Source organism: Cydia fagiglandana, chromosome 23 (genome assembly GCF_963556715.1).
Source record: "Cydia fagiglandana chromosome 23, ilCydFagi1.1, whole genome shotgun sequence".
Taxonomy (NCBI): domain Eukaryota; kingdom Metazoa; phylum Arthropoda; class Insecta; order Lepidoptera; family Tortricidae; genus Cydia; species Cydia fagiglandana.
The window spans coordinates 9361749-9377162 of NC_085954.1; the positions used below are offsets into that span (position 1 = coordinate 9361749).

General features: G+C 37.1%; 2 protein-coding genes across 2 annotated transcripts in view; one reads left to right on the forward strand and one right to left on the reverse strand.

Annotated features, from left to right (window-relative positions):
* Positions 1-14692, reverse strand: part of LOC134675847 (uncharacterized) — a 40212-nt gene extending 25520 nt beyond the window's left edge. Inside the window, exon 1 of the mRNA XM_063534149.1 lies at positions 14592-14692. The gene's annotated coding sequence lies outside the window, so the exon portion shown is untranslated. The remainder of the gene's footprint in view (positions 1-14591) is intronic.
* On the forward strand, positions 4491-10070 carry LOC134675762 (uncharacterized). Its single transcript, XM_063534071.1, has 2 exons — positions 4491-8940; positions 10040-10070. The coding sequence occupies exons 1-2, from the start codon at positions 4901-4903 to the stop codon at positions 10068-10070; spliced, it is 4071 nt and encodes a 1356-aa protein (XP_063390141.1). The 5' UTR covers positions 4491-4900.
* Positions 14693-15414: the final 722 nt, after the last annotated feature.

The window sequence follows — 15414 nt, forward strand, 5'->3', positions numbered from 1 at the left end:
GTCTCTATCACTCTTCCAAATTAGTGCGACAGTGACAGTTGCGTTTAGTTTAGATCGCTAAGCTTAAGCGATCGGCATCTTGGCTACGCGGCCTGATAGGAAAAAATGCGCAAAATGCCTTTATGTATGCGCAATAGGAGCAAAAAAGTCGTAATTTGATTCGATATTTGACGCCTATTCCGACTACCCGAAAAAATTATAAGCGAAATTAATAGTATTTTAATTTAATACAACGCGTTGATCAACGTTTCGATAACCAGGTAATTGTGCACGTAGGAGTCTTAACATCTTTAAAATTACTAAATTAATGAACTGTCCTAAAAACAAACTTGTAATACACTAAAATTGGCGTTATATAACATGGTGATAGGATCGTATAGCCAATCAATATGCCACCCACGCGCTGGTATGTAATCTCATTATGCCACATGATCCGTTTGCAGCCATTATACCACATGCATTATACAAGTTAGCTTAAATGGCGTCTGGTATGATAGGGTTCAGTTTTTATCGCGGTTCAATGTAAAGATGATAAGTAAGAAGATCTAGAAAGTTTATCCTATTTCTTTATACATATCGTTCCTATGAAATCTCCGAAAATGCACACACAGGCACACGCTCATTATTCCGCAGTTCGTATAGCCCTCATGACCTCGGGCACAGATTATATAATAGTTCTTACGAACAGATACTTATCTCTCAAACAAAACGCAAATACCTACCGTTTTGATACCTACACAAAAATACAATGGAGTGACCTTCAACGCGCCGCTCCCCGCACCACGCGCACCTGCACAACGCTAGGGTTGCTGACGCTTAGAAATGATAAATAAATACCTACTTAAACAGCGGAGTGAAATAAAAGGAAAGCTAAATCTTAAATTATCTATATATATAAATGCAAGTGTCCTGACTGACTGACTGACTGACTGACTGATTCATCAACGCAGAGCCGAAACTACAAAAGCCAGAAAGTTGAAATTTGCACACCAGATTACATTTATAAAGTGTACAAGAGATAAGAAGCGATTTTGAGAAATTCAACCCCTAAGGGGGTTAAAAAGGGGATGAAAGTTTGTATGGGGTTAAAGTTTTCTTTTAAGCTAGGAATTTGAAACTCCGTAGAAAGATATATTATTAAAATAAAAGAAAACTGATTTCAGCGTTTTTGAAAATTCATCCCCTAAGGTGGTGAAAAAGGGGTTGAAAGTTTGTATGGATATCAAACATTTATTCGAGTGGTGGACTTGAATCTTTGTATTTAGGGATATTATTAGAAGACAGGAAAAGTAATTTCTGCGTTTTGTAAAATTCTTCCCCTAACAGTGTTAAAAAGGGGTTGAAAATTAGAATCCATTACAAATGCTTTGAAACTTCTTAGAAAGGCATAATAGCCAATTCCAAAAAAAATTATTCCAACATTTTTGGAAAATCAACCCCTAAGGGGGTTAAAAAGGGGATGAAAGTTCCTCTTCGGGTGCAAATTTTATTTCAAGCTAGGAACTTGAAACTTTGTAAAAACGTATTAAATTAAAATACAAGAAAACTAATTTCAGCGTTTTTGAAAATTCATCCCCCAAGGTGGTGAAAAAGGGGTTGAAAGTTTGTATGGATATCAAATATTTTTTCGAGCGCGGGACTTGAATTTTTGTATTTGGGGATATTATTAGAAGGCAATAAAAGTAATTTCAGCGTTTTGTAAAATTCATCCCCTAACAGGGTTAAAAAGGGGATGAAAGTTTTATATGGGGTTAAAGTTTTCTTTTAAGCCAGGAATTTGAAACTTCGTAAAAAGATATATTATTAAAGTAAAAGAAAACTAATTTCAGCGTTTTTGAAAATTCATCCCCTAAGGTGGTTAAAAAGGGGTTGAAAGTTTGTATGGATATCAAACATTTTTTTGAGTGTGGGGCTTGAATCTTTTTATTTAGGGATATTATTAGAAAACAGGAAAAGTAATTTCAGCGTTTTGTAAAATTCATCCCCTAACAGGGTTAAAAAGGGGTTGAAAGTTGGATCCATTACAAATGGTTTTGAAACTTCTTAGAAAGGCATAATAGCCGATTACAAAAAAGTAATTGCAACGTTTTTGGAATTTCAACCCCTAAGGGTTAGGTAAGGTTAAAAAGGGGATGAAAGTTCGTCTTCGAGTGTAAATTTTATTTTAAGCTAGAAACTTGAAACTGTAAAAACCAATTAAATTACGTTTCAAGAAAACCATTTCAGCGTTTTTGAAAATTCATCCCCTAAGGGGTGATAAAGGGGTTGAAAGTTTGTATGGATATCAAACATTTTTTCGAGCGCGGGACTTGAATCTTTGTATTTGGGGATATTATTAGAAGACAATAAAAGTAAATTCAGTGTTTTGTAAAATTCATTCCCTAACAGGGTTAAAATGGGGTTCAAAGTTTGAATCCATTACAAATGCTTTGAAACTTCTTAGAAAGACATAATAGCCGATTAGAAAAAAAAGTAATTGCAACGTTTTTGGAAATACAAGCCCTAAGGGGGTTAAAAAGGGGATGAAAGTTCGTCTTGGGGTGTAAATTTAATTTTAAGCTAGGAACTTGATCTTTTTGCAAAAAAAAGGTTTTAAATTAAAAAACATGAAAACGAATTTAAACATTTTTGAAAATTCATCCCCCAAGGTGGTGAGTAACGGGTTGAAAGTTTGTATGAAGATCAGATATTTTGTGAGTGCGGAACTTGAATTTTTGTATAAGGGCATAGGTACCTATTATTAGAATACAAGAAAAGTAATTTCAGCAACCAACATCAAAATCCACTTGACTTAAAACTTCATACAACTTGCTAAAAAAGAAAAGTAATTTCAACATTGCTTGGATATGAAAATTATAGGTACTAAAGATGTAAAATGTTGAAGATAAGATTTCACGCGGACGAAGTCGCGGGCAACAGCTAGTACCTAATATTCCAATTATGCGTTAGTGTTTGTGAAATAGTCATTTTAAAAGGTCATATGTCCCTGCGTTTCCTTAATTCCGTCCCAGGCGGTGTAATGTATGTTACACCATAAATCGTCTGCAATAGACGTAAAGGCCAATGATGATGTCCCTGCAGTAGCCGCAGTGTTTACGCCGTTTTATAAACCGCGCAATAATCCCAGCAAGAATTAGTTTTAAAACTTCGTGTAATTTAAAACCAGATAGACATTAATGTTACACAATAAAGAAAAATAATAGAAACCCCATGAATACAGGTAATTAATTATAAGTTAACCAGAGCAAAAATGAGTAGGTCTTTCCGGTGTAAAGTTAACTTACTGTCGTTAAAATAAGATAAATTAAAAATTTGCTTCTTATTTCAAATAGATAGATATCTAAAACTATACATTTGTCATACATAATAAACATTAAATGTTTAATTAAAGAAATGCAATAGTAGGTACCTACTACGTAGCTTGTAACTATCGCAAAAATTGACAGCGCGGCGCGCGGTGACGTGCGTACGTGAGCGCGTGTGGCAACCAACTGGCTCGCTTTTCTACCGTGAACGGGAGCAGATTCGTAGGTATAAATCCGAGCTCGCGCGGAGAGTTCCATAGGCCTGCCTCGGGTAGGAAATGGCACTAGAAGATGAAAAAAAATATATACAGGATGATTCATGAGACGTGAGCAGGACTAATCCTGCACACTCAGTAACTGATAATTGATCGATCACCGTCGTATTTAGGTGAAACAACGACATTTTTTCCTATTTTTAACTTTTTGGTGAGAACAAATTTAACTGTCTACAACCATGGTTACTGTTGAGATTTATGTTTTCCAAAAACAAGGGAGTCAAACAGTTTCCATGGTCAAGTCAGTAACCAAAAGTAAAGTGACAGTGATACAGTGAAGTAGTAGTAGTAAAAGTAACAGTGTTTAGTGATAGGAAAGTGAACTTTAAAGTGCAGTGTATAAGTGCGGATTTACAACAGCCAGGTGCGAACATTTGGTCCTATTCGAGTCGGATCAGGCTGTGACGCGAGTGATAGTGCAGTGCAAAGTGGACTCTATCGGATTGCACTAAGGACTATAATTGAGTAAGATCGTTCCGTTTATTTAAACTTAGAATTTCGCGAAGTGTGCTTTGGACTTGTAAAATTTTCCGCGATATTTGGGACTTAGAATATTTCGTAGTGTTTTGGACATAGTCTAATTTTCGAGTATCCGAGACTTAGAAAATTTTCATAGAATTTAGGACATAGAAAAATTCTGTGATTAAAAGACTTTGAATATTTTTCACGAACCTCGTCTTAGAAGTTTGGAACTTAGAAAATTCTTGGAATTTGAACTTAGTCAAAATGGAAGCCTTATTCGTAGTACAAGCGGATAACTTACATCTTCTTCAGAAAACGGCTACAAACTTCAAAAAGTGTCCCAAGGCGAGACTAACCAAGTCATATTTGCAAGTCAGAGTGGAGAATTTAGACAAACTTTGGGAAGTTTTTCAAAACACTCACCGAGAGATAGTGAAGATAGCGACAACAGAACAGCGAAATAGTCACGAATATTTTACGCAAGAGATATACGACAATGGAGAAGAGTTGTATATAGACACCAAAGCGGAGATACTTGCGAAATTAGAAGGAGAGCAAACGAGTCATACATCAGGAACGGAGAAGCAATCCATCAGACCACAGAGCCAGGAAGTGAAGCTACCTAAGATTAATATACCACAGTTCAATGGAAATTACAATGATTGGGGGACTTTCAAGGATCTCTACACATCTCTCATTCATAATCAGAGTTCATTGAGCCCAGTGCAGAAATTGCACTATTTGAAGAGTAGTCTTAGCGGCGAAGCTGAACAACTGCTAAAGCACATTCAAATTACCGAGAAAAATTACGAAGTAGCATGGAATACCTTACACAACAGATACAATAACAAGAGGATTATGGTTAACTCAATCTTGAATAGATTTTTGGGTCAAAAGAAACTGAGCGTTGAATCTGCCAAAGGTGTCAAAGAATTGCTGGATATTTCTACAGAATGTCTGAACAGCTTGAAGAACAATGACATTAGTATCGATAACTGGGATCCAATCATAATACATCTATTGGTACACAAGTTAGATACAGAGTCACACAAGCACTGGGAAGAGGATCTGAAGACATTATCTGTGGAAGACTTGCCGACATTGGAACAATTCAGCAAATTTTTGGAGGGAAGATTTAGAGTTTTGGAGATGGTTCAAACTGCGCACCCAAAAGAGAAGCCTCAAGTTAGAGCCAAGACGTTCCATGCAACTGCTACGCCTAGCAGTAACACAGACTCCAACCAACAATGCGGTTTCTGTAACGAAGATCACTTCATCTACAACTGCAAGGAGTTTGCTAAATTGGATCCCGAGCAACGATCCAAGGAGGTTCAAACTAGGAGTCTTTGCTTCAACTGTCTACGGCCTGGACATAGCGTGAGATTTTGCAAGCGTAATACTTCATGCCTGCGTTGTAAGAGGAAGCATCACACACTATTGCACGTTACTAAACCTAACACTGTATCACTCGAAGAAAAACCAGAGAAAGAAAACAAAGAGCAAGCTACACCAACAATCAACATAGTATCTCACTGTGCCTCTCAGAGACGGGTTACTCTTTTAGCTACAGCACTAGTGAATATTATGACAAACAGAGGAGTACAAGTAGTTCGAGCACTCATAGATCCATGTTCGGAAGAGTCATTTATATCAGAGGAGACAGTCAACAAACTACAACTCAAACGAACAAGGGTGGAGGGTCAAGTGACAGGTGTTGCGAAGATGTCGACTCCAATCAAGCACGCGGCGGAGATACAAATTGTGTCGAGAATTAATGAGAGCTACAAGCTGAACTGCACCGCCTACGTGACGAAGGAAGTTACTGACATAATGCCTGTTACGAAGATCGATAAAGAACAATGGTCTCAACTACATGGTTTGGAGTTAGCTGATCCCACATACTACAATCCTGGAGAGATAGATTTGTTACTTGGTGTGCATGTCTATACAGACATTTTAATGAGTGGAGTCATCAAGGGCAAACCAGGATCACCGATAGCGCAACAGACGTTATTCGGATGGATAATTTCGGGCGGAGCACCCGCCGAAGAGCACGGGAAGAATGGAAAAATTGTTAGCATGCATTTGAGTGTGAGTCTAGACAACATGCTGCAAAGATTTTGGGAATCGGAGACGCTAGATAATGAGAGCAAAGACACTCTGACGCCTCAAGAGAAGAGAGCTGAAGAGATTTATGAGAAAACACTAGCGAGAGATGAGGATGGAAGATTCATTGTTGGACTACCATTCGTACGAGATACACCGATTGTTCCAGAAAATTCCCGTTCAATTGCTGTCAAAAGACTTGAATGTCTAGAGAGGAAGTTAGCACACAACAGCAAATTGAAAACTGAGTACGATAACGTGATTAAAGAGTACCTTACGTTGAAACACATGGAACCGGTAGGCAAGCCTGAGAAAGATGAGAAAACAGGCTACCTTCCGCATCATGCTGTGGTTCGCGAGGATCGGGAGACCACGAAAGTTAGAGTAGTTTTTGACGCATCCTGTAAAGGATCTAATGGAGTATCTCTCAATGACGAACTACTGGTTGGACCGACTCTGCTAGAAGAGCTAAGAGACGTTATTATGAGATGGAGACAAAACAAGATATGTTTTGTGGCAGACATCGTAAAGATGTATCGACAGATCAAAGTTCGAGAAGCAGACACTGACTATCAGAGAATTCTGTACAGATTTGATCCAAAAGATGAGATTCAAGATTTCAGAATGCTAACCGTAACATTTGGCACAGCATCAGCACCATATTTGGCAATAAGAACACTAAAACAGCTGGCCAAAGAAGAGAAAGACGCATTCCCTATAGCATCTGAAATTATAGACAGAGACTTTTACATGGACGATGTACTTACAGGATTCGATGATGTGAAGTCAGCATTAGAAGCACACGAAGAGCTGAACAAAGTAATGAGCAAAAGTGGATTTGAGTTACAAAAGTGGGCTTCTAACAGCAGAGAATTTATGTCGGCCATACAACCTGAAAAGAGAGAGAGTTCAAATACAGTAGACATGAATAGAAAGAGCCAAATAAAGACACTCGGAATAATTTGGAATATTGATGAAGACAAACTCAAAGTTACACAAAAAGAGATAAATACTGAGAAACCTGTCACAAAGAGAAATGTACTCGGACAGATCGCTTCACTTTTCGATCCGTTGGGTTGGTTAGCACCAGCAATCATGAAAGCAAAGATGTTCATGCAGAAGCTATGGCTGGAAAAGCTAGATTGGGATGAGGAACTACCCACAGATCTAAAAGAAGAATGGATCCAGTACCAAGAAGACTTACCTGCGTTATCAGCGATACAGATTGATCCTTGGACTGGTTCTAGTAAAAATTCAGCGATCGAGTTACATGGATTTTCTGACGCATGCCAGACAGGATATGCAGCAGTCGTGTACCTTCGAGTTATACCCAAAGATGGATCACAATGTCAAGTGGCTCTAATTACAGCAAAAACAAAAGTTGCACCAGTTGTTAAACCATTGTCTTTGCCACGCCTTGAACTATGTGGAGCATCGTTGCTTAGTAAACTCATGAAACATGTGATGAGAGTTCTAAAGATCGAGTTGCAACAAACTTATGCGTGGGTAGACTCCAAAGTGGTTTTAGCCTGGATTAAAGGAGATCCAAACAGATGGACACCCTATGTCAAGAATAGAGTGATTGACATAAGGAGCAATTTAGACACACAATGGTTATATGTCAATACAAAGGATAATCCAGCAGATCCAGCTTCCAGAGGTCTGTCACCCAGCAAGCTGAAACAAAATCAGTTATGGTTCAATGGTCCGGAATTCTTACGAGAACCTGATTTCACCATACCCGTCGACTCCGTACCTGAAACAGAGTTAGAGAAACGCTTGTTAGTGAAATGTAAGACAACAACCATAGAAACAGACTCTGAAAAGCTTACCTTACTGAAGAAATACTCGTCACTGCAAAAACTTCTGGACGTTATTTCATATTGTAGAAGATGGCTGAAGATCCTGAAAAAAGAAAAGAATGTTAGTAAACATATAACCTGTGAAGAAAGAGATGAAGCACTTACCTTGTGTTTAAAGATGTCCCAAGAGATAGAATTTCCTGAAGAGATTGATCACCTGAAAAGTGGAAAAGCTATTAAGAAAAGCAGTCGTCTACTGCAATTCACACCTTATCTTGATGATAAAGGTCTTTTGAGATTAGGAGGAAGACTGAAGCACGCAGAGTTGAGTATGGATCAGAAGCATCCTGTTATAATAACTAAAAACAACGTATTGTTACCTGTTTTGTTGGATGATGCTCACAAAAACACTCTTCATGGAGGGCCGCATCTCATGACACCATATTTGAGAAGCAAATACTGGATAATTAAAGGAGGTTCTTCAATAAAGCAATTTTACAAGAAGTGTATAACGTGTGCAAGATACAATGCGAAGACGAATACACAGTTGATGGGCAACTTACCGGAAGTTCGAGTAAAACCTTCACGCCCTTTCCTTATCAGCGGTGTTGACTTTGCCGGTCCCATCACATGCAGAATGAGTAAAGGTCGAGGAGCTAAGACATACAAGGCATATATTGCTTTATTCGTGTGTATGTCTACCAAAGCCATACATTTGGAACTAGTCAGCGATATGACCACAGAAGCGTTTATCGCTGCCTTCAAAAGATTTGTGTCTAGACGTGGTCATTGCAAAGAACTCTGGAGTGATCATGGTACAACATTCGTTGCAGCTGAAAAAGAATTATTGAAGATGTGGCAACAAGGTCGCAACGAAATCCCAGAAGACTTGCTGAAAAGTTTAGACGACAGAGGAACTCGCTGGAGATATATTCCCCCTGGAGCACCAAACTTTGGAGGACTATGGGAGGCCGGTGTAAAATCGACGAAGTATCATCTGAAAAGAATAATGCAAGACGCAACCCTGACGTTCGAAGAATTTTATACTGTCCTTTCGCAAATTGAAGCGTGCCTAAACTCACGTCCATTGGCTCCATTAGGCGATGATTTAGATTATTTGACACCAGGACATTTTTTGGTCGGTGAACCCTTGATTTGCTTACCAGATCACAGTAATGAGCAGAGTAACATATCCAGCTTATCGAGATGGCAGTTGACCCAACGCATGCTACGAGATTTTTGGATTAAATGGCAAAGCGAATACCTTTCTCGTTTGCAATTGCGTCCAAAATGGAATACACCTAAGAAGGATTTAGAAGTTGGAGAACTGGTATTGATCAAAGATGGAAGATTTCCACCAGCAAACTGGAGAGTAGGTAGAGTACTTAAGAAGTACCCTGGCACTGATGGATTGACTCGTATGTATGACATTCGCACAGCTTTCGGGATCACACAACGGCCGATTACCAAGCTGTGTCGACTTCCTAACTAGTGATCAAGGAATACTTCCTTGGCGGCGGAGGATGTTGAGATTTAAAATTGCCGCATAAATGTACATACTATAAATTAATTACTGAATTGATCGCTAGATGTCTCTTTTTAAAATGCAAACTAGCTAACGGTATGTTTTCCAAAAACAAGGGAGTCAAACAGTTTCCATGGTCAAGTCAGTAACCAAAAGTAAAGTGACAGTGATACAGTGAAGTAGTAGTAGTAAAAGTAACAGTGTTTAGTGATAGGAAAGTGAACTTTAAAGTGCAGTGTATAAGTGCGGATTTACAACAGCCAGGTGCGAACAGTTACCCTACAAGACCTAATTAATAAACATAAAACCTCTTTAACCGTAATGACAGCATTTTGATTACGAAGAAAATAAACTGTCAAACTTGAGTGAGATACGAGTTTTCAAAGGTAACCAGACCGTGATGACATTCAATTTGACACAGAATATCGGTAGTTTAGTATTCTAATTTTAGGGTGACCATGCATGTCGTAAATAATTTTTTTTTTTTTAACACGAGTAGAAAATTAACGTTAATCTCACTAATACTGATACGAAACAGTTGCTTATAATTTACAAAATGCGCAGTGTTAGTCCTGCTCACGCGTCTCCTGAATAACCCTGTATGCGTCTGAAATTTTAAACTTTGATTAGTTAAGTATTAAGCTGGAACCTTACAAAACTAGACAAGACCGGGCCGGGACTGGGCCGGAGTTTTCTATGGAAAGCACCACGTGATCACCGATCAGCCGTCATAGAAAATGACATGTCGGTCGGCCCGGGCACGGCCCGGTCTAGCGTGAGTCATCCTTAATTTAATTGCCATATAATTGTATATTATTTATATATTACTGAAATTAATTCTTTAGGTTTTAAATGTGAAATCGTTAAAAAACATCGTACAGTTGCCATCAGATATATCGGAGCGGCCAACGCGCTCACAAATATCTGAACACGCCTCTATTGTTAAGGCGTTAGAGTGCGTGTTCAGATATTGTGACCACCTTGGCCGCTCCGATATATCTGATGGCGACTGTACAAGGAAACATTTCATCATTCTTGGAAGTTGGTGAACAAACATATCAGTATCAGGAATGAAAACATGAAAGGTTTAGTCTATGTCACTCCTACTACTAATACCTACTACTGTAGGTACTACTATGTCAAACGAGTGAGGGTCGCCAAGAAACATACCTATGCGTAGTTATACAATACAAACTCAAGTGCCTACAAAAATTCGAAATACATTAGCCCTCCCTCAATTACTGGCCACCTATACTAAAATGAATTCTGTGTATAGGTGAATAGAACTCATTTTTGTAAGAGGCGGCCAGTTATTGAACGAGTGGGTTGTGGATAAATTTCAGTTACTGGCCATTTTCCTTATACTGAAAATGAGTTTTATTTATCTGTAAATAGAATTCATTTTTGGAATAGGTGGCCAGTAATTGAAAACTGGCTAATAATTGGATTTTCGTACCTTATATACTAAAATGAACTTTGTTCACCTATAAATAGAAATCAAATTAAGTGGCCAGTAATTGGGGGGTGGCTAGTAATTGGCGATGTACCCTAATAGTTATTTGTTTTACAAGGGGGCAAAGTTGTTGTTTAACCGCTCGTGCTAATATTGATACCCGAGCAAGCGAAAGATTCCAAAATAGATTCCAAAGTTTCAAAGCACGAGGGTTAAACAAAATTTGCCCTCGAGTGAAACACAAAATTTTTTACCACACCAACCTGAAGCAAATATTAAATGTAAAATATCAAACAAAATCAAACCAAATCAAATCCAAATGAATGTTATTAAATATTTATCATTCAAAACCATCATTTAAAAGTCATTTGTACCAGCAAACATAAGAAACCAACTCAAAATTTGCATTTGATTACTTTGTCTCACATGTGAATAAAATGCAACTTTGCTATCAGTTTTTGAAGTGCAAAGTAAGCCTTTCCGAGCTGGTGTGGTGAAAAGCAAATTGTTGGCGCAACATAAGTACTCGTACGAAGACCGGTTGACGACACATGACGTCACACACGAAATACACATACGATATGAAAGATCATCACATAATTTCTAGCTTAATTGAGTTGTTATAATGAAAGTGATAGCAGTTCACCCGAGTTTGACTGACATGGCGTGTTATCTTGCCCCGCCCATTTAATGGGATTTAAACTTAGCTATACCACTGATATTTATTGCTTCTTCTACAATATTTTTTTTTCGATGTGGCGCGCGCTCAGCTCTTGTGAGCAAGGACCCCGCTAAAGATACGGGCGAGCCTTGCTCATATCATCTGTCTCCAGTTTTCCCTTAGTCGCCTTATACGACACCCACGGGACGAGATGGGGTGGTGCTATTCTTTTCTGATGCCGGCACCACACGGCATCCTTCTACGATATTAAGGGCCACTTGCACCATCCCTCCAAACCGGGGTTAACCGGTTAAACCTGGAGTTACCATTATAGCACAATTTAACACTCGGTTAACGGGTTAACCGGTTCACCTCGGGTTAGTGGTATGGTGCAAGTGGTGCTAATAAGAAAACTAAGCGTAGAACTAAGCTAAGAATATTCTGTGTTTAAATTAGTTAGATATTCATTTATTTATATATATAAATTTTATTGCTTAAAATATACAGGGTGTAGCCTGTAACATGAGCAAATAATTAAAACATAGATTGCACTCCTCAAAAGGTGACACTTTTGTTCAAAAACTTTTAAAAATTATGAAGTATTTTAGACTTCCTATTTTTCATACAACATAAATATTATCTTCAATGGACGCCATCGCCACGCCATTTCATTGTGATTGACGTTGCTTTTCACGCCTTAAACATAACAAAATTAGCAATACATTGCGTCTTAGACTAAATTTTAAAGTTTTTAAAATCAAACAACAAGTTATTTTTAAAAGTCGCTGAACAAATGTTGGTCAGTATGGTCAGTATGATACTCCTCAGAGGAGTACAGCCTACAGTTCAAATTGTTGCTCATATTACAGGCCACACCCGGTATACAACAATGTACAAATGGTGGACTTAATGCCAAATGTAGATATGTTGCGAGGTGGTTGCGAGTTTTGTTCTTGCCTCATAATCGGGTTCGAACGACCATTTTTCCAACGACATAATCCATCGATCAATCATTTTATAATTTATTTATACTTAAATTCATGTTTTGTTAATTATACGAAATATATATACCTATATAAAGTTCGTTTTTTTAGCATTAAAAAGAACTCCACAGAAGCAAGCGTGCAGTTTTTATCAGGCTCTTTAATTGTTAATAATTATTGAATTATCTAATATAGCATGGTAAATACACATAATTTAGGTACTTCAAATTATTACCGCTAAAAGTGCCGGATTTGGAACCAGCACACGCTTACTTCTGCGAAGTTCTTTCTAATGCTAAAAAAACGGACTATAGTTCGTAAAAAATATTTTTAAGTTTATCTAATTTTGAAGCAGTGGTGGCTGAGTGGATATGACGTCTGACTTTCAATCCGGAGGTCGCGGGTTCAAATGCTGGCTCGTACCAATGAGTTTTTCGTAACTTATGTACGAAATATCATTTGATATTTACCACTAGCTTTTCGGTGAAGGAAAAACATCGTGAGGAAACCTGCATTGCATACATCTGCGAAGAAATTCAAAGGTGTATGTGAAGTCCCCAATCCGCATTGGCCTAGCGTGGGGACTATAGCCCACACTGAGAGAAAAATCATTAGTAAACTAAACCAGGAATTAAAAAACAGTTCTGTACTGGGGGAAAAAATGAAGTTTAGTAATAATTATAGACGTTTCACTATTTCTGTAAAGTTTATTTATTTCTACAAACAGCTCAGTAATCCTAAATCTAATTTCAACAAACAGATAATAGAAATTGCAAAAACTAATAGAAATTGCAAAAGTCAATTTGTTCCTATTAGTTAACTCTCCTTGTCCCCGGATTAAGTTTATTTTTGTAATTCTAAGTGTGTTTTTGTTATCCTTTTCTCTCAGTGCAAGCCCTCTCGCGCATGAGAGGAGGCCTGTGCTCAGCAGTGGGACGTATATAGGCTGAAATGATGAAAATGATATCTAATTTTATGCAGTAAATGGCTCAAAGTACTTAGGTAGGTACTGTTAGTTTATTCGTTAGATAGCTATTAATAAAGATTGGGTGCGTGTTTAGATAATTTTGACCGGAAATTTGCTCCGATGTCATTAACCTCGGTAATGAGCCGATTAATTAAAATCGTGATAATATCTACACGCGAACGTCCATTTCCGATGTGACTCAATTATACTCTGTATCTTTAGGTATTTAAATAAAAGTAAACAAACAATTTGTAAATTTTCGGGTAGTTATAACATTTATTGGTTAACCAACCAAATACAAAACCGCCTGGATCTGTCACTGAACGACTTGACTTTAACGGAACCTACATTATTTGATCATGTAATGTTTTCATCTACCCTCAACTGGTTTAAGGAGCCATTTGAGGGTAGATTTTGTTTACGTTTATTAAAATACGTAAAGGTACAGAGTATAATTCTGAACACGCGTTCCGGTTGATTGGGCTTTTCATATTTTTCAGGATAAATAAAATAATAAATAAAGATTATTTTACGAGTACACAAATCTACCTAGTCCCACAGTAAACTTGATAGGGCGTGTGTTGTAAGTGCTACACGACGATTTATAATAGAAAGATAAATATTTAAATATAAAAAAGAATAGATGCCAGGTTTGGTGACATATTTAAGTATCTCTAAAACAGCGCCAAATTCAAATGATGTATGGTAATTAAATCGCCAGGCCTAAATCTTTTGTATGAAAAGGCATTAAATTTTTCTAGTTAATACATACTAAGTTTTCTATTGACTTGATTGGTAAAACTATAGAGAATTTAAATCAATAAGAACTTCATTAATCGGTAAATAATAAATGGAGGATTTCTTTACTATACCTATGGATCAATTTATTATGAATATATTTTGCAGGTATGTAAGTACCTAATTCAGTGCCTATTATTTATTTTTTTCGAACTTAAACTCATTTATTTTCCCGGATTATAATTTCAAATTTAAAATTAATAATCACTTCCATTATACTACGATTACTTAAAATTCAAACAATAAAAACTCACCTTTAAAAAAAACACTTTTGTAATCCACAATTCACACACAACGCACGCGAATTAAAAAAAAACGAGTTGTCTATGCGTGAGCGACCGGTCAGACCGCGCGCGTTAGATCGACTGTGGTGCGACCGCGTGTGATACGAGCTTTAGGAAAAGGGATAGTTGAGAGTGCCTTAGGTAACAGTTTAACTGAAACTTAGATATAATTATAACTATTAAAGTAAACGCTTATGGTTTATAGCTAGAATTAAAACGTGATTATTTCATGATCCAGTTTCTTTTTCATCCATAATTATGTTTATTATGTTGAAAGCACTGAGATGACGATATATTTATATACTTAAATGGCTAGGTACTCAAATAGATACATAGAAAATATATCTGGCTACAGAGCTGTAGACCTCACAGACCTCATGAAACCTATTTATTTTATAATTTCCGAAAATTGTGTCAACAAAAAACCGTATAGGTAATTATCGAACTTGAATTCAAAATTTCAAAATCACATTCATAAGCATTCAAAGCATACGTAAGCATTTTCTCAATTCAATCTGCAAATGTTTTATAAAGTGAGAAATCATAATAGTAACAAAATTATTTATTTTTCTGACTCAACATACCTACATTTTTAACATTGTCTTGTTTAATAGGTAATTCAATCGTTAAAATTAGTTTTTTAAATAAGTTACTTCCTTAAAGTTAGCATGAACGGCTGTAATATAATTGTGCATATTAACGCCACTTCACTAGTTAGAAATATAATAAAATTTATGATGTAGTTAAAGTAGAACTTTGGGTCGGAGATATATACGGTATACGTAATTTCTAA

Excerpts from the sequence above, each read along its gene's own strand:
- LOC134675762 (XM_063534071.1), top strand. The coding sequence starts at position 4,901 with ATGGTTAACTCAATCTTGAATAGATTTTTGGGTCAAAAGAAACTGAGC. Across the intron at positions 8,941-10,039 it reads GCCGGTGTAAAATCGACGAA|TGTTAGTCCTGCTCACGCGT; the intron begins GTATCATCTGAA and ends CAAAATGCGCAG.